The 26,331-nt window shown below is 45.0% G+C and overlaps 1 protein-coding gene across 3 annotated transcripts; it reads right to left on the reverse strand.

Annotated features, from left to right (window-relative positions):
- Positions 1 to 1,897: 1,897 nt before the first annotated feature.
- Positions 1,898 to 26,331, reverse strand: LOC135506178 (prolyl endopeptidase-like). Of its 3 annotated transcripts, none has more exons than XM_064925657.1 (15): positions 26,147 to 26,331; positions 25,606 to 25,680; positions 21,000 to 21,133; positions 20,557 to 20,687; positions 19,475 to 19,684; positions 19,264 to 19,385; positions 18,798 to 18,903; positions 16,822 to 17,013; positions 14,591 to 14,788; positions 13,946 to 14,049; positions 12,481 to 12,617; positions 11,025 to 11,119; positions 8,651 to 8,782; positions 8,264 to 8,420; positions 1,898 to 5,343 (listed from the first exon to the last, which is right to left on the reverse strand). In XM_064925657.1, the coding sequence occupies exons 1-15, from the start codon at positions 26,282 to 26,284 to the stop codon at positions 5,049 to 5,051; spliced, it is 2,226 nt and encodes a 741-aa protein (XP_064781729.1). In that variant the 5' UTR covers positions 26,285 to 26,331; the 3' UTR covers positions 1,898 to 5,048. The 3 variants fall into 3 exon arrangements, with proteins under 3 accessions (XP_064781729.1, XP_064781730.1, XP_064781731.1); XM_064925658.1 differs by having other exon boundaries at positions 5,101 to 5,343; positions 8,298 to 8,420; XM_064925659.1 differs by having other exon boundaries at positions 5,259 to 5,343; positions 8,224 to 8,420.

Consider the following 26,331-nt stretch of genomic DNA (forward strand, 5'->3'; position numbering starts at 1 on the left):
TAAAAGTTGTACATTTTCTTCTTCATCGGCTGATTGCTCCCAACTTATAACAATCCCCACCCAGTCAACTACTTAAAATGGTGGAAGCCCTCAATGGCACTATTCATGGTCAAATAGATTATATCCATAATGAGTCCTATCTATCTCTCATCTCCTTCATCTGCACGGATGTGAAAACACAGACTAGGTGAAATCAATATAGCAGAGTTCTACTAGGCATTTGCATCCACCGTTCCAGTTTCTTTCACATCAGATTCTGTCTGGGAGTTGGGAGGGGAAAAGTGAAAACTAGCTGTTATTGGCAGAGAGGTATGGAACTATCTTTTGTATTGGTCTATTAACCAATTTACGGTATGGTGAGGTCATCGTGGAAAGCGGAAACTCCCGCCCATGCAAACCTGCTGATTAGAATGTTCTGTGGAGATTGTATTTTCAACCAGAAAATAAACACTGATTTTAAAAAATCCACAATTTTAGTGTTAGTTTCATCAGCTGTTGTACGATATTAATATATGATAAACACAGGAAAACTGAGTTTTGATTGCACTGGGCCTTTAAGATATCTACTTTATATTTATTCAAAATTATGTTAACTTCTAAGAGTTCTTGACTTTTTCAAATCCTCAGAGGCCTCTTGGGTGAGGGTGTGCAGTCAGAGCTGCTCCCCCTGCCTCCTCACTGCCATGGTTACTAACCCTGCCTCCTCACTGCCCTGGTTGCTAACCCTGCCTCCTCACTGCCCTGGTTGCTAACCCTGCCTCCTCACTGCCCTGGTTGCTAACCCTGCCTCCTCACTGCCCTGGTTGCTAACCCTGCCTCCTCACTGCCCTGGTTGCTAACCCTGCCTCCTCACTGCCCTGGTTACTAACCCTGCCTCCTCACTGCCCTGGTTACTAACCCTAACCCTGCCTCCTCACTGCCCTGGTTACTAACCCTAACCCTGACTCCTCACTGCCCTGGTTACTAACCCTAACCCCTCACTGCCATGGTTACTAACCCTAACCCTGCCTCCTCACTGCCCTGGTTACTAACCCTAACCCTGCCTCCTCACTGCTCTGGTTCTCCCTGCTAATACTACTAGTGGTAAAGGAACAGAACACCAGCCCTCAGGACTGTAGTCAGTCACTATTTACAGAGGAGCTCACAACAGGGGAGAATACCCTGACTAACTGCTTGCCCTCACTCTACAGACACAGTGATTCCTGGGCTCTGTCCTGAGCTCTGGCAGCTCCATCCGCTCATAGCGGGACTGGAATCAACAGAGAGGAGCGAAGAGGACTCTGGTAAAGTGGCAACTGGCAAGTTTGACTGAGCGGACTATCCCGGCTAAATAAATACATTGAAATAAATTAAGTGATAGGGACTCACCCTGGATCTGTGTCGCCCAAGCAACCAAAAAGGAATAGCTGGCCTGGGAGCAGCTCAGAAGACTGTACCCCATATCTTTAGGCCTCTGAGAATATGAAGAAGTCAAGGAACAGATCCTAATTTATAAGTTGGGAAACATAAAATTCACAAAAAGTGACATTCGCTGAAGATTCTCATAGAAATGTTTGTTTACCACAGACCTTATTTTGAGTTTAGCCAAAACTCCATAGGCTTTGTCCAACGAACCATGGAGGAGTAACAGCCTACAAGAGACATTACTATTGCTCTCTATAATATGAACTATCCAATGATTGTAACAAACACATCTCACCATGGTAGTATTTCCCGTTGTCCCTGGTGACTCTCCTAGGGACCTCATTCATCAGATTAGCATTTTCATAATGGCTGTATGGAAGATATTGTCAAATGAGTACAATAATTGATGTGTCAAGAAGTGTTGGATACATTTTAGAAGTTTATACCCGAGGTCCATAAAGTGGTGAGAAGTAATGAGTTACAACAAAAAAAGCACTGTTCAAAAAAACACTTTATTGAAGTTGTGGCATTGTAGTACATTGTTGTTGTTTATGTCTCTTTATTAGGTAAACTAACAATCAGCATGCCAAGAGGTAGAAATTAATATCAGAGACACACACACACACACTCTCTGCATTAGTCCTCCTAAACACAAAACGACCTAAATCTATCATCATTCACGCTAACACTGAAGAGTGCTGAAATCAATAACCTACTGACAAACAGCCTTCCAATTGATAAACACATACAATTGTCCGTGTTTGTGGTGGTAGGGGGAGCACCAATTGGGTGCCATTTCATCTCATGTTCCCCGACTGAGGACCTTTGCAGACTTGATCCTTGACCTCTAGGCTGATAAAACTATACAGTTCAAGTTAAGTCCAACCATGTATCACCCATCTCTCAACATTGAACTAACACTTTAACAAGGTTTTACCTATTAGAGAGACAATACAGGAGAATGACTCATGAGGAAGAGCTGAGTCCTGGAGCTGGCTCATGGGGGGGGGGTGCAAGTCCTGGGGTTGGGTTGGTGGGGGAGTCTGGGGCCAGAGAGGTGAGGGGTGGAGACAGGGGGGTACGTCCTGTGGCTGGCTCATAGGGGAAGAGAGGGAGGTTTGGTAGGGGAGTCTGGGGTCAGAGAGGTGAGGGGTGGAGACAGGGGGTGAGTCCTGTGGCTGGCTCATAGGGGAAGAGAGGGAGGTTTGGTAGGGGAGTCTGGGGTCAGAGAGGTGAGGGGTGGAGACAGGGGGGTACGTCCTGTGGCTGGCTCATAGGGGAAGAGAGGGAGGTTTGGTAGGGGAGTCTGGGGTCAGAGAGGTGAGGGGTGGAGACAGGGGGGTGAGTCCTGTGGCTGGCTCATAGGGGAAGAGAGGGAGGGTTGGTAGGGGAGTCTGGGGTCAGAGAGGTGAGGGGTGGAGACAGGGGGGTGAGTCCTGTGGCTGGCTCATAGGGGTAGAGAGGGAGGTTTGGTAGGGGAGTCTGGGGTCAGAGAGGTGAGGGGTGGAGACAGGGGGGTGAGTCCTGTGGCTGGCTCATAGGGGAAGAGAGGGAGGTTTGGTAGGGGAGTCTGGGGCCAGAGAGGTGAAGGGTGGAGACAGGGGGGTACGTCCTGTGGCTGGCTCATAGGGGAAGAGAGGGAGGTTTGGTAGGGAGTCTGGGGCCAGAGAGGTGAGGGGTGGAGACAGGGGGTACGTCCTGTGGCTGGCTCATAGGGGAAGAGAGGGAGGTTTGGTAGGGGAGTCTGGGGTCAGAGAGGTGAGGGGTGGAGACAGGGGGGTGAGTCCTGTGGCTGGCTCATAGGGGAAGAGAGGGAGGTTTGGTAGGGGAGTCTGGGGCCAGAGAGGTGAGGGGTGGAGACAGGGGGGTGAGTCCTGTGGCTGGCTCATAGGGGAAGAGAGGGAGGTTTGGTAGGGGAGTCTGGGGCCAGAGAGGTGAGGGGTGGAGACAGGGGTAAGTCCTGAGGCTGGTCCAAGTTTTTTCATATTCTTTGTTTTTATGAGCGTTTATGTCCTCTTCGTCTCATTCACTCCTTCTGTGCTGTGTACATTTACACCAGATATCTGTATATAATGACTAGATGCTCATGTTTCCACCTTAACAATGGGAGTCGTTGTCCCAAAGGCGGGAAGGCAGGTGACAAGCTTAAGTTCAAAATAAGCGCATAGGGCTTGGAGATTGGAGTGACACCTCTGGCTTCGCCTCTTTCTCCCAAGCCCCTACCACACACAACAATAAAGATGAGAGATCACCACTTCTTCACTGACAAACGGTTTCAACTCTCTATTTGCATTTGAGGTTTGGTCCAACAGAATGGATCATATGGACACCACAACACATGGAGAAATTATTATACTGTAATAGAGAAATGAACCTTTCTAATGAAACCCTGTTTATGTTTCAACTCATCAGATTTTGAGCAGAGCAGACACTACTAAAACAAATTTACCAATGAACCTTCACCTGGAAAATGAACGCTCAGTTTGTCGCAAGCTCATTATGGTACCACATATCACTAGCAGTATTTTAGTAAAATAAAGACTTACACCAGCTGTCTAGTCTGTTTTATAAATGTGCAATAAGCATAAAACAATGAAGGAATTGTCATCTCGTTTTCATTCAGAGATAAAGTAGGCCACTTGATTCCAACATCTGAACAAAGTGGACAGGCTAGCATGCTGTTCAAACAGTTGGAGATGGACAGTTCATTACACTTTACCTGTTCTCCTTGTTAGCTGAATCCAGAGCTAGTGAAATTATACCTCGATCCAAGTTTGCTGAACTAGAAATATAAATATTAGCTGGGCACTAACTAGCACGTGTCCTTGTGCTTGAGACCGGTGTTCATTTTCTAGAGTACCTGCTACATTATTAGTGAATGTGTATGATTATGCTTTCCAGTCCCGCTATGAGCGGATGGAGCTGCCAGAGCTCAGGACAGAGCCCAGGAATCACTGTGTCTGTAGAGTTTGAGGGCAAGCAGTTAGTCAGGGTATTCTCAGGGTATGGTTACATTTGCAACAAAAAGTTCATTTTTATAGACACACCTGAAAGCCAGATCCGTGATTATAGAAGAAAATAAAGCAGGTACAACTATTTTGATGAAGTAATGATTAGTGGGTCTTATGGTTGTGGAAGGAATATATTCAGCCTCGGTATAATTACACAAACTCTAAATTCATTAAATTATTTGACTGTTTTAAATGCAGTGGATTTGACCTTTAAATTGTACAACAAAGCTTATTCAGAGATGTGTTTTTCTTCTTCTAGATCTATATAGTGAATCGCTTGAAAGAGAGGTGAGGAGTGGAGACCGGGGGTAAGTCCTGGGGCTGGCCCATGGGGGTGGGGGGGTAACTTTATAGTCTGGCTGACCTGGAGCCCATGCCCAAAGCAAGCATACACTGGGAAGGGAGAACCAGTTAGAGAGAGAGGGGTGGTTAATACAGGCCAGACAACCGGGTAGGAAGAGATTGATTACTGCTCAGGAATAAATCAGTAGTGATGATGAAGGAAGGAGAACAGCTGAACAAAAAGATTAGTGATCATTTTAAAAAAATAACGAGAACGAGTAAGAAACTTCTAAGACACCGATAGAGACACTTCCCCTAGAAACAGACTTCCAGGGAACCCCCCCCCCCTCTTCATTTGACCCAGGAGAGGCTGAGGCAGCGGGCGATGAAGGCGTATGTGTCGGCCACCTCCTGGATGACCTTTCTGGTGGGCTTTCCGGCGCCATGGCCCGACTTTGTATCCACGTGGATGAACAGTGGATTGCTCTGACCTGACCAGCGGCCCACCACGTGCTGCAGTGTGGCGATGTACTTCAGGGAGTGTAGGGGGACCACTCGGTCATCGTGGTCACCCGTGAGGAGGAGGACAGCGGGGTACTGGACGCCCTCCCCCTCGGGCACGCGTATGTTGTGGAGCGGGGAGTACCTGGAGGGAGAAGAGGACATTTCTACAGGGACGATGATGTTCACCAACTACAGATTTCTACAGGGACGATGATGTTCACCAACTACAGATTTCTACAGGGACGATGATGTTCACCAACTACAGATTTCTACAGGGACGATGATGTTCACCAATTACAGATTTCTACAGGGACGATGATGTTCACCAATTACAGATTTCTACAGGGACGATGATGTTCACCAATTACAGATTTCTACAGGGACGATGATGTTCACCAACTACAGATTTCTACAGGGACGATGATGTTCACCAACTACAGATTTCTACAGGGACGATGATGTTCACCAACTACATATTTCTACAGGGACGATGATGTTCACCAACTACAGATTTCTACAGGGACGATGATGTTCACCAACTACAGATTTCTACAGGGACGATGATGTTCACCAACTACAGATTTCTACAGGGACGATGATGTTCACCAACTACAGATTTCTACAGGGACGATGATGTTCACCAACTACAGATTTCTACAGGGACGATGATGTTCACCAACTACAGATTTCTACAGGGACGATGATGTTCACCAACTACAGATTTCTACAGGGACGATGATGTTCACCAACTACAGATTTCTACAGGGACGATGATGTTCACCAACTACAGATTTCTACAGGGACGATGATGTTCACCAACTACAGATTTCTACAGGGACGATGATGTTCACCAATTACAGATTTCTACAGGGACGATGATGTTCACCAATTACAGATTTCTACAGGGACGATGATGTTCACCAATTACAGATTTCTACAGGGACGATGATGTTCACCAATTACAGATTTCTACAGGGACGATGATGTTCACCAATTACAGATTTCTACAGGGACGATGATGTTCACCAACTACAGATTTCTACAGGGACGATGATGTTCACCAACTACAGATTTCTACAGGGACGATGATGTTCACCAATTACAGATTTCTACAGGGACGATGATGTTCACCAACTACAGATTTCTACAGGGACGATGATGTTCACCAACTACAGATTTCTACAGGGACGATGATGTATGGTGAAAGTATTGTGTACAGGTTTTAATACACCAAACATGGAGCAAATAGATACAGTGAAATCCTCAAGTATTCACACACCTTGACTTTTTTTTCCACATGGTTACTTCACAGCCTTATTCTCAAATTGATGAACTTAGAAAATAAAATGAAATCAAATCTACACACAATAGCCCATAATGACAAAGCAAAAACAGTTTATACATTTTTGCAAATGTATTGAAAATTTTAAAAAATGAAATAAGACATTTACATAACTATTCAGCCCCTTTACTCAGGACTTTGTTGAAGCACCTTTGGCAGCGACTGCAGCCTCAAGTCTTCTTGGGTATGATGCTACAAGCTTGGCACATCGTTATTCGGGGAGATTTTCCCATTATTTTCTGCAGATCTTCTCAAGCTCTGTCAGGTTGGATGGGGAGCGTCGCTACACAGCAATTTTCAGGTCTCTCCAGAGATGTTCGATCGGTTTCAAGTCCGGGCTCTGGCTGGGCCACTCAAGGACATTCAGAAACCTGTCCTGAAGCCATTTCTGCATTGTCTTGGCTGTGTGCTTTGGGTTGTTGTCCAGCTGGATGGTGAACCTTCACCCCCAGTCGGAGGTCCTGAGCGCTCGGGAGCAGGTTTTCATCAAGGATCTCTTTGAACTTTGCTCCGTTCATCTTTCTCTCAATTCTGACTCGTCTCCAAGTACCTGCCACTGTAGGAATGGTGCCAGGTTTCCTCCAGACATGACGTCTGGCAATCAGACCAATCCTGGTTTCACCAGAGAATCTTGTTCCTCATGGTCTAAGAGTTTTTATTTGCCTTTTGGCAAACTCCAAGCGGGCAGTCAAGTGCCTTTTACTGAGGAGTAGCTTCCGTCTGGCTACTCTACCATAAAGGCCTGTTTGGTGGAGTGCTGCAGAGATGGTTGTCCTTCTGGAATTCCCCCCCCATCTCCACAGAGGAACTCTGAAGCTCTGTCAGAGTGACCATCGGGTTCTTGGTCACCTCCCTGACCAAGGCCCTTCTTCCCCGATCACTCAGTCTGGCCAGGCGGCCAGCTCTAGGAAGAGTCTTGGTGGTTCCAACCTTGTTCCATTTAAGAATTATGGAGGCCACTGTGTTCTTGGACTTTCAATGCTGCAGAATTGTTTTGGTACCCTTCCCCAGATCTGTGCCTCGTCACAATCATGTCTCGGTGCTCACAAACAATTACTTCAACATCATGGCTTGGTTTTTGCTCTGACAGGCACTGTCAACTGCGGGACCTTATATAGACAGGTGTGAGCCTTTCAAAATCATGTCCAATCAATTTATCACATGTGGACTCCAATCAAGTTGTAGAAACATCAAGGATGATCAATGGAAAATGGATGCACCGGAGCTCAAATTCGAGTCTCATAGGGTCTGAATACTTATGTAAATAAGGTGTATTTTTAAAACATTTGCAAAAAATTCTAAACCTGTTTTCTCTTTGTCATTACAGGGTATTGTGTGTAGATTGATGACATGTTTTTATTTAATCTATTGTAGAATAAGGCTGTAATGTAACAAAATGTGAAGAAAGTCCAGGGGTCTGAATACTTTCCGAATGCTCTGTATGTCAAATAGCTGCACTTGACGTTTGCACTTTTGGGGTTACACTAAATCAAGTGAGCACAAGCCTGGGAAAGAACTTAACATGCATTTGACGTGGTTCTGGAATACTGAAAGAGTAATGTTAATATCCCAAACAGGCTAAATGTAGCCAGGTTCCAGATTTGTTTATGCTGTGTAGCGAACACCTATGGTTAATGGCATGACAACCACCACAGAAGTTGGCTACAAAGCTAAACTGACCTGGAACCAGGCTAGGCTTAGGGAAGTGTAGCACTAGCACTCGATGAGCCAGTCAAACTGCTCCTTGACCTCACAGCAGCCGAAGTCAGTGGTCCAGGCGTGGCCGATGGTGAACTTGTGGAACTTGAGCATGTCCATGACGCCCACCTGGGCCACGGCACAGCCGAACAGCTCTGGCCGCTGGTTCACACACGCTGCTGTGGGGGCAGAGGGCGGGACAGATACACGTTATCAGGCAGCGAGAGACACAGAGACACACACACAGGTAAGGAGATAAACACACAGACAGAGTAAGACAAAATCGTTGTATATACAGACATTCCGATGTCAACAAAACTGTTAGCTTAGGAAAGTGTCATGGTTGGTTTTCAGGTCAATGACTAAAAGCATCAACAAGAAAAAGGGATGTCGTTATTCCGCAACGAACCCACGAGCAGGCCTCCGTTGGACCCTCCGTTGATGGTGAGTTTGGAGGGGGACGAGTAGCCCTCCTTGATGAGGTACTCTGCTGCACACTGGAAGTCTGTGAAGCAGTTTTGCTTTTTGGCCAGCATGCCCGCTGGAGAAAAACACACAGAGAGAGATCAATGTGTGAGTGTGTGTGTAAAAGTGCATAAAACACACAGAGGGAATTGAGTTGAGAGGGGCAGTGTGTGTTACTTTTGGAGAGATTGGAAACCCAAATTGGTCTACACGGACAAGTTCTGGCCTCATTTAGATCTTATCTGTCGGAAAGATATCAGTTTGTCTCTGAATGGTTTGTCCTCTGACAAATCAACTGTACATTTCGGTGTTCCTCGAGGTTCCGTTTTAGGACCACTATTGTTTTCACTATATATTTTACCTCTTGGGGATGTCATTTGAAAACATAATGTTAACTTTCACTGCTATGCGGATGACACACAGCTATACATTTCAATGAAACATGGTGAAGCCCCAAAATTGCCCTCGCTAGAAGCCTGTGTTTCAGACATAAGGAAGTGGATGGCTGCAAACTTCCTACTTTTAAACTTGTTCTAGGTCCCAAGAAACAAAGAGATATTCTGTTGAATCTGACAATTAAATCTTTATGGTTGTACAGTCGTCTCAAATAAAACTGAAGGACCTCGTCGTTACTCTGGACCCTGATCTCCCTTTAAACGAACATATCAATACTGTTTCAAGGACAGCTTTTTTCCATCTACGTAACATTGCAAAAATCAGAAACTTTGTCCAAAAATGCAGAAAAATTAATCCATGCTTTTGTCACTTCTAGGTTAGACTACTGCAATGCTCTACTTTCCGGCTACCCGGATAAAGCACTAAATAAACTTCAGTTAGTGCTAAATACGGCTGCTAGAATCCTGACTAGAATCAAAAAATTTGATCATATTACTCCAGTGCTAGCCTCTCTACAGTGGCTTCCTGTTAAGGCAAGGGCCGATTTCAAGGTTTTACTGCTAACCTACAAAGCATTACATGGGCTTGCTCCTACCCATCTTTCCGATTTGGTCCTGCCGTACATACCTACATGTACACCATGGTCACAAGACGCAGGCCTCCTAATTGTCCCTAGAATTTCTAAGCAAACAGCTGGAGGCAGGGCTTTCTCCTATAGAGCTCCATTTTTATGGAATGGTCTGACTACCCATGTGAGAGACGCAGACTCGGTCTCAACCTTTAAGTCTTTACTGAAGACTCATCTCTTCAGTGGGTCATATGATTAAGTGTAGTCTGGCCCAGGAGTGTGAAGGTGAACGGAAAGGCTCTGGAGCAACGAACCGCCCTTGCTGTCTCTGCCTGGCCGGTTCCCCTCTCTCCACTGGGATTCTCTGCCTCTAACCCTATTAAAGGAGCCGAGTCACTGGCTTACTGGTGCTCTTCCATGCCGTCCCTAAGAGGGGTGCTTCACTTGAGTGGGTTGAGTCGCTGACGTGGTCTTCCGGTCTGGGTTGGCGACCCCCCTTGGGTTGTGCCATGGCAGAGATCTTCGTGGGCTATACTTGGCCTTGTCTCAGGATGGTAAGTCGGTGGTTGAAGATATCCCTCTAGTGGTGTGGGGGCTGTGCTTTGGAAAAATGGGTGGGGTTATATCCTGCCTATTTGGCCCTGTTCGGGGGTATCATCAGATGGGGCCACAGTGTCTCCTGACCCCTCCTGTCTCAGCCTCCAGTATTTACGCTGCCGTAGTTTATGTCGGGGGGCTGGGGTCAGTCTGTTATATCTGGAGTATTATCTTTCTTTACTTCTCTCTCTCTGAGGACCTGAGCCCTAGGACCATGCCTCAGGACTACCTGGCCTGATGATTCCATGCTGTGCCTAGTCTACCTGGCTGTTCTGCTGCTCCAGTTTCAACTGTTCTGCCTGCGGCTATGGAACCCTGACCTGTTCACCAGACGTGCCACCTGTCCCAGACGTGCTGTTTTCAACTCTCTAGAGACAAGGAGCGATAGAGATACTCTGAATGACCGGCTATGAAAAGCCAACATTTACTCCTGAGGTGCTGACCTGTTGCACCCTCAACAACCACTGTGATTATTATTATTTGACCATGCTGGTCATTTATGAACATTTGAACATCTTGGCCATGTTCTGTTATAATCTCCACCTGGCACAGCCAGAAGAGGACTGGCCACCCATCATAGCCTGGTTCCTCTCTAGGTTTCTTCCTAGGTTTTGGCCTTTCTAGGGAGTTTTTCCTATCCACCGTGCTTCTACACCTGCATTGCTTGCTGTTTGGGTTTTTAGGCTGGGTTTCTGTACAGCACTTTGATATATCAGCTGATGTAAGAAGGGCTATATAAATAAATTGGATTTGTTACCTTTGTGCCAGGTCTCTCCGTACTCCCCCCCTCCTCTGATGTTGGCCACAGCCAGGACTCCTCCCATGTGTCGGACAAAGATCAGCCGTGATACACTGGGAAACAACATTTAACATCAACTTATTTCCTCTATTCTGTCTGAACATCACCTTACTTCCCTTATTCTGTCTGAACATCACCTTACTTCCCTTATTCTGTCTGAACATCACCTTACTTCCCTTATTCTGTCTGAACATCACCTTACTTCCCTTTGTCTGAACATCACCTTACTTCCTTTATTTCTGTCTCAACATCACCTTACTTCCTTTATTTCTGTCTCAACATCACCTTACTTCCTTTATTTCTGTCTCAACATCACCTTACTCCCTTATTCTGTCTGAACATCACCTTACTTCCCTTATTCTGTCTGAACATCACCTTACTTCCCTTATTCTGTCTGAACATCACCTTACTTCCTCTATTCTGTCTGAACCTCACCTTACTTCCTCTATTCTGTCTGAACATCACCTTACTTCCTCTATTCTGTCTGAACATCACCTTACTTCCTTTCCTCAGTCTGAACATCACCTTATTTCCTTTCCTCAGTCCATACAAGTCCAGGTAGATACAAAGCATCATGTAGAAGAGCCAAGACAAGATAGTCATTTGAAAAATGGTGCTATATATAACAATTGTGCCTGCAAATAATGTTATCTTAAATGGCCCTAAATGTCAAATGATACACAGTGCCATCCATAATTATTGGGACAGTGAAGTATTTTTGTTGTTGCTGAGCTCTGTACCCCAGCACTTTGCACTTTAACCTCAGTCATTGTATCACTTCAAATCCAGACTGTCAGCTTTATTTTCATTCCTATCGGGTGAACTGTTAAGAAATTACTTCACTCTTTGTACATAGTCCCCCCCCCCCCCCCAATTAATATGTTTTAAAGTAGTCAAAAGTTTAGTATTTGGTCCCATATTCTTAGCAAGCAATGATTCCATAAAGCTTGTGAGGTTGGTATGTCTTAGGGGTATAATATTTGTGCGTTTAACTTCCTCACTCACCATTATTCACGATTTATTAAGGATGATCCGTCATCATGGTAGCATCCACATTAATGTAGAAGTATTAAGAAACCAATTATATTCTTATTTACAATAAAAGTGACTCCAACATTACACAATACATCATGAGAAAATTAAAAGAAGAAATCAAGATTAAAGCGACATCATTACATGTAGCAACTGAATGATACATCCAGTGTAACCTGCTGGTGGTACCTGTAGCTGGGGGAAGTGACCTGTAGCTGGGGGAAGTGACCTGTAGCTGGGGGAAGTGACCTGTAGCTGGGGGAAGTGACCTGTAGCTGGGGGAAGTGACCTGTAGCTGGGGGAAGTGACCTGTAGCTGGGGGAAGTGACCTGTAGCTGGGGGAAGTGACCTGTAGCTGGGGGAAGTGACCTGCTGGTGGTACCTGTAGCTGGGAGTGATTGAGATGTTGAACCCTCCGTAGCCGTAGAGAAAGGCAGGGTGAGAGCCGTCCAGCTTCAGGCCCTTCTTATGGACGATGAACATGGGGATCTCTGTGCCGTCCTTACTAGGGTAGAATACCTGGACACACAGATACAGGTGCTTGTTGGTGTGAAAACACAAAGATGATATCAGTCAATTCTGGTGGTTTGTATTAGTATAGATAACCATCTAAATAAAGAAGACCTTTTAGGAGAGGTGCTGAACAGAAGATAAAACTATACATAAGAAAATCTATTGGCATACTCATCGCTCCTTCCTGTCGATATATTTGACCAATGTTTCATCTTTAGCCTAAAAATTGGTCAAACATATCCACCGCAAGGACAGATGAAGGGGCAACGTTCTTTTTAATTTGTATAGCATAATGTAGTGTACAAAACATTAGGAACTCCTGCTCTTTCCATGACAGACTGACCAAGTGAATCCAGGTGAAAGCTATCCCTTATTGATGTCACTTGTTCAATCCACATCAATCAGTGTAGATGAAGAGACGACAGGTTAAAGAAGGATTGTTAAACCTCGAGACAACTGAGACATGGATTGTGTACATCTGCCATTCAGAGTGTGAATAGGCAAAAGGGCTTTGAACAGGGTATGGTAGTAGGTGCCAGGCACACCGGTGTGTGTCAAGAACTGAAATGTTACTGGGTTTTTCATGCTCAATAGTTTCCTATGTGTATCAAGAATGGTCCACCACCCAAAGGACATCCAGCCAACATGAAGCATGTGGGAAGCATGTGGAGTCAACATGGGCCAGCATCCCTGTGGAAAGCTTGGCACCTCCCACTCCCATGCCCCGACAAATTGAGAACACTTTAAAAGCCGCAAAATATAATCCAACTTTTAAAACAAGTTATTTTGTCTAGTTACAGCAGTCAACTAGCTAGGTAGCTGTTTAGTTTTCTAGAGCGTTCACTAATCTGGGGCGGCAGGGTAGCCTAGTGGTTAGTGCGTTGGTCTAGTAACCGGAAAGTTGCAAGTTCAAACCCCCGAGTTGACAAGGTACAAATCTGTCGTTCTGCCCCTGAACAGGCAGTTAACCCAGGCCGTCATTAAAAATAAGAATTTGTTCTTAACTGACTTGCCTAGTTAAATAAAGGTAAAATTTGTTGGTAAACAAACTAATTGACTACCACACGCTCTTGTCAAACTGTCAACGGAGTAGCCAGTAAGAAACGAGATATGCCGAATAACAGTCTACAAACCACTTGAGGGAACATAAATCTAATTTGACCGTTCAGATAAGTCACGTTACCAAGAATAAGATTTGTATCTGATTTCAAGCTACCTACAAAGGTGGTTTGAAATATCTGACTCCGTGGGCTTTTTGGCTGTTCAGAATGCAGGGGGGAAAAAGAACAGAATCAAAAAATTTTTTGTTTTTGAGTCAGTTGTAGGTATCTTACCTGAGTGGTTTGGTAGTCGGAGGGGTCAAAGCCTTTGACGGTGACCTCGCGGAACACGTGGGGTTGCAGGGGCTCCTTGGTCAGGTCACAGTGGTAGATGATGGCTGGACAACAGGACAAAGACAGGGAGAGGACAGGTCATTGACTTGTCACTTTCACTGCAGTATGATAGAAGATCCATACGGACTCCTGCAAGAATCTGTATGAGACTGTCTGATAGCATGAGCGACACCTGGCGGCGGGAAAGAGGTGAAGTTGTTGAAAGTTTTTGAGTGTCTGTGTGCGCATTTGTGAATGCGTGTGTGTGTGCATTGGTGCATGTATGTGTGTATGCCCATGCCAGCATTCGTGTATCCACGTCTCCCTCTAATTCCCTCTTGTGTCCGTCCGGTGAAGCCCACCACAGAGTGTGTGTGTGCTATGACCCCGCACCTCTGGCCCCATGACCCCACACCTCTGGCCCCATGACCCCACACCTCTGGCCCCATGACACCACACCTCTGGCCCCATGACACCACACCTCTGGCCCCATGACACCACACCTCTGGCCCCATGACACCACACCTCTGGCCCCATGACACCACACCTCTGGCCCCATGACACCACACCTCTGGCCCCATGACACCACACCTCTGTCTCTGATACCTGGCGACAGAAAGGAGGTGAAGTAGTAGAAGATCTCAGAGTCTCTCTTGCGTCCGGTGAAGCCCACCACAGAGCCCACGTCCAGAGAGAAGGTCCTGAGCTCCTCCCCCGAGCTCAGACGGTACATCTTCAGCACGTTCTTCACGTCGTGCAGGAAACACACAAAGAGGAGGCTGTTGTAGGTACAGGTGGCAAACACTGGAGAGGGGGAGTGCAAGACGGGGGTTAGTCAATCTAAAAGTTTAAAAACCATGATCACCTAGACAGAGTATTCCTAGACAGAATATAGATGTTATTTCCTGTTAGGACCAGCTTTAAACCAACTGTAAATATAAACTGTTACAGAGCCTTCAGAAAGTATTCATACCCCTTGACTAAATCCACATTTCGTTGTGTTTACAACCTGAATTCAAAAAGGTATTTAATCCAAATCTCACCCATCTACACACAATACCCCATAATGACATGTTTTTTAGAAATGTTATTGAAAATTAAATACAGAAATCTCATTTACATAAGTATTCACACCCGAGTCAATACTTTGCAGAAGCACCTTTGGCAGCGATTACAGCTTTGAGCCGTCTTGGGGTGTGTCTGCATCAGCTTTGAGCCGTCTGGGGGTGTGTCTGCATCAGCTTTGAGCCGTCTGGGGGTGTGTCTGCATCAGCTTTGAGCCGTCTGGGGGTGTGTCTGCATCAGCTTTGAGCCGTCTGGGGTGCGTCTGCATCAGCTTTGAGCCGTCTGGGGTGCGTCTGCATCAGCTTTGAGTCGTCTGGGGTGTGTCTGCATCAGCTTTGAGTCGTCTGGGGTGTGTCTGCATCAGCTTTGAGCCGTCTGGGGTGCGTCTGCATCAGCTCTGCACATCTTGATTTGGGGATTTTCTTCCGCTAATCCTTGCAGATTTTTTCAAGCTCTTAAATTAGATGGGGAGCGATGGTGAACATCAATCTTAAGGTATTTGTTTATTACAGATTTTCAAGTCTTGGCATTGGCTGGGCCACTCAAAGACTTTCACATTCTTGTTCTGAAGCCTGTATGCTTGGGGTCATTGTCCTGTTGGAACGTAAATCTTCGCCGCAGTCTAAGGTTGTTTGCACTCTGAAGCAGGTTCTCATCAAGGATTTGGCTCCATTCACCACCATGCTTCACAATAGGGATGCTGTTAGACAGGTGAGGTGCTGTGCCTGTTGTCTTCCAGAGCAGTTTGCATTTAGGCCAAATAGTTTCCTTTTTTTTTAGCTCTTTAGACCACAGAATGTTTTGCCTTATGCTCGGTCTTTCACATGCCTTTTTGCAAACTCCAGGCATGCCGGCATGTGCCTTTCTCCGGAGTGGCTTCCATCTGGTCACTCTCCCATAACGTCCAGATTGGTGAAGTGCTGTAGAGACTTATCCTTCTGTAAGGTTCTCCCATCTCAGCCAAGGAACTCTGTAGTTCTGTCAGTGTTCATTGGGTTCTTGGTCACCTCCCTAACCAAGTTCCTTCTTGCCCGATTGCTCAGTTTAGAGCTGGCCGCCCGACCAGGCAGTTCCATATTTCTTTCATTCCCCAATGATGTGCTCTTGGAAACACTCTAGACATCGTTTTATACCCTCATCACAATTCTCGTGATCTACAGACAGTTCAGTGGACTTCATGGTATCGATTCTGCTCTGACGTGCATTGTCCACTGTGTGACCTTATATAGACAGGTGTTTGTCTTTCTAAATCATGTCCAAACATTATTTGGTCATAGGTGGACTCCAATCAAGATGTAGTGACATTTGGATGATCAAAAGAAATTGGATGCACCAGAGATTAATTTGGGGTGCATAGCGAAGGGGCGCGAATACTAATGTCAATGAGATATTTATGCATTTTCAATAAATGAGCAATAAATGTATACATGTTTTCACTTTGTTATTATGGGGTATTGTGTGTAGATGGGTGAGAAAATACATTTTGAATTCAGGCTGTAACAACAAAACGTGTAATAAGTTAAAGGGTATGAATATTTTCTGAAGTCACTGCATGTCTTCACTGTTTGCTCCTACTGCCAAAAAGTGATTATCACAAAAAGTGATTACCAAATTATCCAATTCACCTTTAGCTATTCTAAAACATGACTTATTGAGCGCAGAAAACAGCGGACATTACTTTTTCCTTTTTAGTGGATATTCTTGTTGTCGAGCTATAAAGTTAGCATATTATGTTGGTAAAACCCTCTCCTTTCATTCAGTCTGTGACCTACCGATGACGTCCTTGTCGTGCTGGGGGATGAGCTCCTTCCAGTTGGCCTGGGCGGGCTGGGCGAAATCGATGTTGATGAGACGGTAACGCGGGGCCACCAGGTTGGTCTTGAAGGTGAACACCGTGCCCTCGTTGGTCACATACTCGTACTCCGCATCAAAGTTGTCTATCAGCTTCACCCACGGCAACAGGCCTGGAGGGGAGAGAGATAAACTTGGCATCTTCAACTAAGCTACAGTCAACTAAACAAATACTCTTACTAAGGCAACATATGGGGAGGGCCAACCAAGACATAGCCAACGCAAGACAGTCATAACACATTCACAAGACATTCACAACTAGGGCTGTTACGGTGACCATATTTCCGCCAAACCTGCAGTCCCAAGTCACGAAGGCCGTTTAGTCACAGTAATTAAACTTCTCCAAGCTCTGATGCTGCTGATGGTCCTTCATATCCTACCAAACTTACTAACTGCCTGGCACTCAGCACTCTGACATCAATTTTTAAAAAGGTACATTTTTAAAAATGTACCTTTATTTAACTAGGCAAGTCAGTTAAGAACAAATTCTTATTTTCAATGACGGCCTAGGAACAGTGGGTTAACTGCCTTGTTCAGGGGCAGAACGACAGATTTTTACCTTGTCAACTCGGAGATTCGATCTTGCAACCTTTCGGTTACTAGTCCAACGCTCTAACCACTAGGCCACCCTGCCGCCCCCGAAAATCTGATCAAACACTTCAAGCATGAGCTCATGTTGAGCAACATTTTTTATAGACTATGCAATTGTGTGAGAAAACAGAGATAGCTGATGGGATGGTCTTTTTAATGGAGGCTTTCTATAGGCTAAGCCTTCTATATTGATTTATCAACTTTCCTAATATTAAGCATATTGCGTCTCTTTACAACAGGAGTATAGCCTACATGGCTGGAATGAAAGTTAACCACAGGAAAAACATCCATTTGCTATTTAAGTGCATAGATGACAGGAATTATTTTCCGCTGCCCCTGTTTTGAGGCATGATAATGGTCCATTCTATTTTCTTCTCCCCAATTTCATGGTATCCAATTGGTAATTACAATCTTGTCCCATCGTTGCAACTCCCATACGGACTTTGAAGAGGCGAAGGTGGAGAGCCGTGCATCCTCCGAAACACAACCAATCCGCACTGCTTCTTGACATTATGCCCGCTTAACCTGGAAGTCAGCCGCACCAATGTGTCGGAGAAAACACAGTACACCTGGCGACAGTGTCAGAGTGCACTGCGCCCAACCCGCCACAGGAGTCGCTAGAGTGCGATGGGACAAGAACATCCCTGTCGCCCAAACCCTCCCCTAACCCAGACAACGCTGGGCCAATTGTGCGCCGCCCCATGGGTCTCCTGGTCGCTGCCAGCTGCGACAGAGCCTGGACTCGATCCAGGATCTCTAGTGGCACTGCGATGCAGTCCCATAGACCAGTGCGTCACTCAGGAGGCCCCGATGCCACAGAATTCTAAGCAAATATTGTCTGCTAAATGAACTAGTGTAGCCTACAGCCATTTGGCATAGCCAGACCTAACATAAGGACAACTCAGAGTAAGCTAGTCGGTCCTTCGGAAATGTTCTTCATATCATGTTTCTTTAGACCCGTCTAAAATAATGGATTTCTTAGACTTTTTAAAATGTAGATGTTCCAAAGGTCTGTGGAAGCCAGGAGTTGCTAAATGTGACAATGTTAATTAACAGTCAATTACCATGAGACAGCCAGTTATTTGCTTGACAATCTCCGGCTGACGAAATTTCATAATCGCCACAACCCTATTCACAACACAAGACATTGACAATACAAGCCATTCACAATCTATAGTGGATGTTCTTGACAACACATCAAGTCAAAGCCTATAACCTACAACAAATATGGTGGCCGGTCAGTGGATGGTGCTTATGCGTTAAGGAGACTAAAGAGAGAGACTGATCTTTGTGGTGTGCATGGTACCTGTGATACCCTGAAGAGTGGTTTGAAGGTCACAGTACCACAGCCGGTTGACCGGGTCACAGCCCTTCCTGATGGACAGCAGTACGTAGCGCCCGTCATCTGACACCTGGAGTGAGATCGCACACGGACACCTTTCAGAATGCTAATACAACACTGTGCCGCTAGCGCTAATCAACCAGAAACCTACACGGATGACTAGAGGCATTATGACACTATAATCAGGATTCTAAATATCAGGGACATAAGACAAGAACTACAAGTCAGATTCTGTGCTGTCCACTTCCCTCTATGGACATAAAGGGAGAAGACTGGTGTACTTCAGGAGAACGATAGATATTAGGATACACGTTATGTCTCCTCAAAATGGTACTTGGACTAAAGATAAGAACCATTTCTGCATTGTCTAAGAGATACGAGACAGTCAAGTCCCGGTCTGTTTAGTGTCTAGCCAAGTCCAGCAGCGCACCTCAACCCCACTCATCCACTTAGGGTGTTCGGGGAACTCGGCACACAGGCAGTCCTGAGACTGGGGGGTCCCCAACACGTGGAAGTAGAGCTTCTGGTGCAGGTTCGTGGACGTCTCAGTGCCTAGAAGAGGAGAGTAATGTGTTCATACATTTAACTAAAACTAAATGGAACAAACTAGTTCCCCTCTAAATATCCAAACATCCCCTCACCGTCACTTTTGCCCTCCTGCTTGGGGTAGGAGTTGTAGAAGAGGCCCTTGCCGTCATGGGTCCAGGACATGCAGCTGAACTTCACCCTCTCCAGCCGGTCATTTAGGGCCACGGCCCCCTCCACCCTCAGGAAGTGCATTTCCACCCAATCAGAGCCGCTGGCGCTGGTGCCATATGCCAGGTACTCGCCGTCCTCTGAGAAAGCATAACCTGAGGGACACAAGTAGCGCATGGTCAGAGGAACCATTCACGTTATTTACATTGTGAATAGTTATGAATATGTTCATTTAGAATGCATTGTGAAGTGTTGAATATATTCATTTATTATGCATTGTGAATAGTGATGAATTTGTTCATTTAGAATACATTGAAGTGTTGAATATATTCATGTATTATGCATTGTGAATAGTGATGAATACGTTCATTTAGAATGCATTGTGAAGTGTTGAATATATTAATTTATTATGCATTGTGAATAGTGATGAATACGTTCATTTAGAATGCATTGTGAAGTGTTGAATATATTAATTTATTATGCATTGTGAATAGTGATGAATTTGTTCATTTAGAATACATTGAAGTGTTGAATATATTCATTTATTATGCATTGTGAATAGTGATGAATATGTTCATTTAGAATACATTGTGAAGTGATGAATATATTCATTTATTATGCATTGTGAATAGTGATGAATATATTCATGTATTATGCATTGTGAATAGTGATGAATATATTCATTTAGAATGCATTGTAAATATAAATAACAGAAATAAAAATTGTGTTTATATACACGTCATTGGCTGGTTCTAGTAGTTACTGTATTTTAGTGCCAACACAAGCTGTACTGGCTTATAATTTCACTTTCCCATGGTCCTTTCCAGCAACTGCGGTAGATGTCCAAACATGCCAGTGCAGCGTAAAGGGTGATACAGTATACTGGTAGATTCTAGGCTGTTCCGTACAGTAGAACGTGATGTCAGAAACGCACGCCGTGAAGGAAACCGTCATCTGTACAGTATTACAAACAGGACAATATTCTACATCATAATGAGCATTGCTTGACCTTGTCTCCATTCCTCACCTCGTAAAGCGACAGTCCCGTCCTCAGAGAAAGTGTTTGGGTCCAGGAAGACTGTGGGCTCTGCCTCTAGACTCTCCTGAACATACATTACACTCTGGTTCTGGAGGCCCGTGTTGTAGAAATGGAAATACCTGCAGAGGGGGGATAGAGTGTCAGCACAAAGCCAAGGAACGAAACTACCCAAAAGACAAGTCTCCCATCTTTAGGGGAAGGCTATATTTAGGCTCATCCTCAATTAATCTAGCCTCAAGTCCTCTCTCCTTGCTTCCTTCTCAAAATGCATTGGACCAGAAGGTACATGAGGAAGCTTGGACCTCCTCCTCCACTACAGTTGAGAACGAGGCAGATAGGATGTAAGGAATCACGGAAAGACAAATTGAGAAAAGTCTAAAACCTCCATGTACCGCCTCAAGTCTCCCTTTCTTTCATTCTCTCCATCTCACCTGCTCCCCCTCTTGAAGGGGCAGCTGTATTTGGGGTAGTCATAGAGCTCCGTCATGCGCTCCTTGAACAGATCCCGCACCTCACAGCGGTCCAGGTAGGGCAGCGTCAGCTGGTTCTGAGCATTGACAAAAGCCTGGGAAGAAACACAAGACAAACTCAGCAAAAAAAGAAACGTCTCTTTTTCAGGACCCTGTCTTTCAAAGATATTTGGATTTTTACAAATTAACTTCACAGATCTTCATTGTAAAGGATTTAAACACTGTTTCCCATGCTTGTTCAATGAACCATAAACAATTAATGAACATGCACCTGTGGAACAGTCGTTAAGACACTAACAGCTTACAGACAGTAGGCAATTTTAAGGTCACTGTTATGAAAACTTAGGACACTAGAGGCCTTTAGACTGACTCTGAAAAACACCAAAATAAAGATGCCCAGGGTCCCTGCTCATCTGCGTGAACGTGCATTAGGCATGCTGCAAGGAGGCATGAGGACTGCAGATGTGGCCAGGGCAATAAATTGCAATGTCCGTACTGTGAGACGCCTAAGACTGCGCTACAGGGAGACAGGACAGACAGCTGATCATCCTCTCAGTGGCAGACCACATGGAACAACACCTGCACAGGATCGGTACATCTGAACATCACACCTGCAGGACAGGTACAGGATGGCAACAACAACTGCCAGTTTTACACCAGGAACACACAATCCCTCCATCAGTGCTCAGACTGTCCGCAATAGGCTGAGAGAGGCTGGACTGAGGGCTTGTGGGCCTGTTGTAAGGCAGGTCCTCACCAGACCTCACCGGTGGGCACAAACCCACCGTAGCTGGACCAGACAGGACTGGCAAAAAGTGCTCTTCACTGACGAATCGCGGTTTTGTCTCACCAGGGGTGATGGTCAGATTTGCGTTTATCATCGAAGGAATGAGCGTTATACCGAGGCCTGTACTCTGGAGCGGGATCGATTTGGAGGTGGAGGGTCGGTCATCGTCTGGGGTGGTGTGTCACAGGAAAGCAATGACTGAGCTTGTCGTCATTGCAGGCAATCTCAACGCTGTGTGTTACAGGAAAGACATCCTCCTCCCTCATGTGGTATCCTTCCTGCAGGCTCATCCTGACATGACCCTCCAGCATGACAATGCCACCAGCCATACTGCTCGTTCTGTGTGATTTCTTGCAGGACAGGAATGTCAGTGTTCTGCCATGGCCAGCGAAGAGCCCGGATCTCAATCCCATTGAGCACGTCTGGGACCTGTTGGAACGGAGGGTGAGGGCTAGAGCCATTCCCCCCAGAAATGTCCGGGAACTTGCAGGTGCCTTGGTGGAAGAGTGGGGTAACATCTCACAGCAAGAACTGGCAAGTCTGGTGCAGTCCACAAGGAGGAGATGCACTCCAGTACTTAAAGCAGCTGGTGGCCACACCAGATACTGACTGTTACTTTTGATTTTGACCGCCCCTTTGTTCAGGGACACATTATTCCATTTCTGTTAGTCACATGTCTGTGGAACTTGTTCAGTTTATGGCTCAGTTGTTGAATCTTGCCATGTTCATACAAATATTTACATGTTAAGTTTGCTGAAAATAAACACAGTTGACTGTGAGAGGATGTTAATTTTCTGAGTTTATTAACACCACTGCAATGACCACTAACTCACAGAAGGTGTGGCTTGTTGCAACATCTACGCAGCTGATCTCAAAATAGGGATCGCCTGATATGAAAATGGGGTTGTGGGAGAATTTCCAAAATCCTGGTAAAAATACCTAATAATTGTCTTTGTCTCTCAAAATCATTTTAATGTGATTAACCTTAAAAACCTAAATGAAAATTATTCAAATATAAAAGTAAAAATTCAACCAGAGAGCACCCTTTGGTAGTGGGAAAAGGCCACTGTGAATGGCTCAGCCCACTACGCAAAGAAACCACACACTATTGCAGAGACTGGTATTACCGGCCGCAATTGATATGGTGAAAACAATGTGTGGGGAGGCATAGGCACAGAAACTCACATCAATACTTCTGTCAGATAACAATGTGAAACTAACATTTTATGCTATGGCTAGCAATCAAGAGGAAAATGACTGAACGACTCAAAAACTACCCTCTCCAAATGGATTTTAGCTGTGAGGGCCGAGATGCCCACGCATTGACTTTTGTTCACGACAGGTGCTCTCTAAGAGGACATATTGTTCTGTCTCACGATTCCTGGGCATGAAACGGCACAGGGGATGTTCAGTGTGCTGCATGGCTATATTGACGAAAAACAGATTCCATGGGATTGAATAGTGGGCTTTTCCACAGGATGGGTCTACATCTATGGCGGGACGGCCTCTGCATTCTAGTTATGAATGTGTCTCCCTCTGCCATATGGACGCATTGTATGATACACTCACTGAGCTAGAATGGATACACCGAAAGCGACCTGTGGAAAAAGATCTGAGTGCAGAACTCTGAGATATGCAGCAGCTAACTTCGATCGTAAACTACATCGTGCACACCTGTTCACAAAACTACTGTGTGTAGAGATATGGGATCAGAGAAGGACTGTGTGTAGAGACATGGGATCAGAGAAGGACTGTGTGTAGAGACATGGGATCAGAGAAGGACTGTGTGTAGACCTATGGGATCAGAGAAGGACTGTGTGTAGAGATATGGGATCAGAGAAGGACTGTGTGTAGACATATGGGATCAGAGAAGGACTGTGTGTAGAGACATGGGATCAGAGAAGGACTGTGTGTAGAGACATGGGATCAGAGAAGGACTGTGTGTAGAGACATGGGATCAGAGAAGGACTGTGTGTAGAGATATGGGATCAGAGAAGGACAGTGTGTAGAGATATGGGATCAGAGAAGGACTGTGTGTAGAGATATGGGATCAGAGAAGGACTGTGTGTAGAGATATGGGATCAGAGAAGGACTGTGTGTAGAGATATGGGATCAGAGAAGGACTGTGTGTAGAGATATGGGATCAGAGAAGGACTGTGTGTAGAGATATGGGATCAGAGAAGGACTGTGTGTAGAGATATGGGATCAGAGAAGGACTGTGTGTAGAGATATGGGATCAGAGAAGGACTGTGTGTAGAGATATGGGATCAGAGAAGGACTGTGTGTAGAGATATGGGATCAGAGAAGGACTGTGTGTAGAGATATGGGATCAGAGAAGGACTGTGTGTAGAGATATGGGATCAGAGAAGGACTGTGTGTAGAGATATGGGATCAGAGAAGGACAATGTTCTATATCACACCGAGGCTTGGTGGTTATCAAGGGGGAGTGTTGAAAAGATTTTTGGAATTGAGAGAGGAACTGTTGTCATTCACAATGGATGTAAATAAATAAATAAAAAATAACTTTGTGTAATGAAAAGAAAATGTGTGTCTCCTTGCCTATGTAAGAAATATTTAGAAAGGGGGTTAATGCAAAATATTCTACATATGAGTGACCGAATCAGCAAAATTCATTTGACTGTGATCCTGGATTAGTTAACATGCCGGTAAGTGGAACCTAACAGTTGATCAAGCTGTCATGTGGTCAAATGCTGCAGACCATGCATTCACGGGTCACTATGGAAGAGTTTAGGTTCCTGAGTCAAAGGGAATACTGTTCTGTCTCCCGCCTAGCATTAAAACTCATGGTACGCTGATTCAGTGCTCTCATCTGCATTAAAGACAAATATCGATCCAGGTTGGATGTGACAGGAGAGATGAGGGCGCACTGTCGACCAGGCCCCCTGACTTCGAGAAGCTCCGACGCAACACGCATCAAGCACACCCATCTCATTAGTGGACGTGAGATAGGAGAAATTATGTCAGACTAATTTGCAATTGATTCTCATAGATCCAATTAAAAAAGTTAACTTGTTGGCTGTTAATTACATAATTTTTCACATGTGTGGGTCACAAGACTTTTCATATATCAAAATGGGGCGATGGGTGAAACAAGTTTGGGAACCACTGATATACGGTGTCAGTAGCTCAGGGATCATCAACTTCTCATGAGCGGATGGTCGGGGACCGGAACATAATTACAAATCATTTGTAGACTGCAAATTGACCGCAAGAAGCCCAAACCGATATAATAATGAACTAAAACAGAATTATTTCAAACCTTACATTTATATACAATCACATATCTTTATTATGTGTGGGAATACTTTGGAACAGATTTCCTAAATTAAAAATCACTTGCAGTTGATTTGCTGGTATTTTTACCATCTTTTATGTTCAAAAATAAACGATATTCTTTATATAACTTTTTGGTCTGAAGAGTCACTGCCAGCTCGGAAACTCAGCAGCTGCCTGTGTCAACTGTATGTTTGGACATTCTAGGTATATGCCGAGTTAGTGGCTTGACTGTCCCATATCTGTTAGACAATACAGACGTGGGTCTTTGTCCTTGATTGTGGAAAGGAGTTGACAGTGGCACACAATCCACATTGGCCAATTAACTTTATACCTAGATAAATTTCATGTGAATTTCTGTCACCATATTGGCACTGACTAAGAACTCCCTGACAAACGTGCTGGTAACGTTGCCACAACATTCCTTGAGCCAGTGGTGCTGAAATTACACACCGTATTTGGAGTGACATGAAAGATAGCATTTACCTGCGTCTTCTCGCTGTCTGGGTCCTCCAGCCAACTGTACGGGTCAGGAATCTTGTTACCATGGTAGTCATCTGCCTGTCAGAAATAACCAGCCGGTGAAATCCAGAATGTGCGCCAGCAGTCAGACAACTTTGATCATTCATCGTTTGCTGCTGGCTGGTATGTGATAACTAGCTAAGCTAAAAGGACAAGAGGCAAGGTTAGCTTGCTAACTAGCCAGCCTAAGCATGGCTAGCAGCTAACATGAAATAAAGCTAACAAAATCCTAGCTAGCTGGCTCATTTATTTGACCTAGCTTTGCTACAAAATAAGTTAGCGAACTCGGTTGATATGTTCATTTGTTCAAATAACGTCACTAATTAAGTTATTGTAGTAGCCTGAAGCTATCCAACTAAGTAGAGGTGCATGACACACTCACTGGGTAATAAAGAACAAGCTAGCTAGCAAGTGGCTAGCTCCTCACCATTCACTTGAAAGCGACATGTCTAGCTAGCTGTTACTGGTTACTACTAGCTAGCAAGCTAGTTAGCATGTTACTTACAACTGCCTCGTCACGGTAAGCATGTGGGTACTGGAAAGACATTTTAGAAGTGACTGTTCGGAGATTCCGTAATAAGAAAAGTTGTGTAAAATAATGAATGACTGGTTTTGTTATGACTTTATGGATCCGAACAAACATCAACTTGAATGTCGAAGCTCTGGCCAGAATGGATTTGCTTATTTATG

The sequence above is a fragment of the Oncorhynchus masou genome, chromosome 19 (assembly GCF_036934945.1).
Source record: "Oncorhynchus masou masou isolate Uvic2021 chromosome 19, UVic_Omas_1.1, whole genome shotgun sequence".
In the NCBI taxonomy this organism is placed as follows: Eukaryota; Metazoa; Chordata; class Actinopteri; order Salmoniformes; family Salmonidae; genus Oncorhynchus; species Oncorhynchus masou.

Excerpts from the sequence above, each read along its gene's own strand:
- LOC135506178 (XM_064925657.1), bottom strand. The coding sequence starts at position 26,284 with ATGTTTGTTCGGATCCATAAAGTCATAACAAAACCAGTCATTCATTAT. Across the intron at positions 19,386-19,474 it reads GCAGGAGGGCAAAAGTGACG|GCACTGAGACGTCCACGAAC; the intron begins GTGAGGGGATGT and ends CTCCTCTTCTAG. Across the intron at positions 14,789-16,821 it reads GCACGACAAGGACGTCATCG|TGTTTGCCACCTGTACCTAC; the intron begins GTAGGTCACAGA and ends CCCCCTCTCCAG.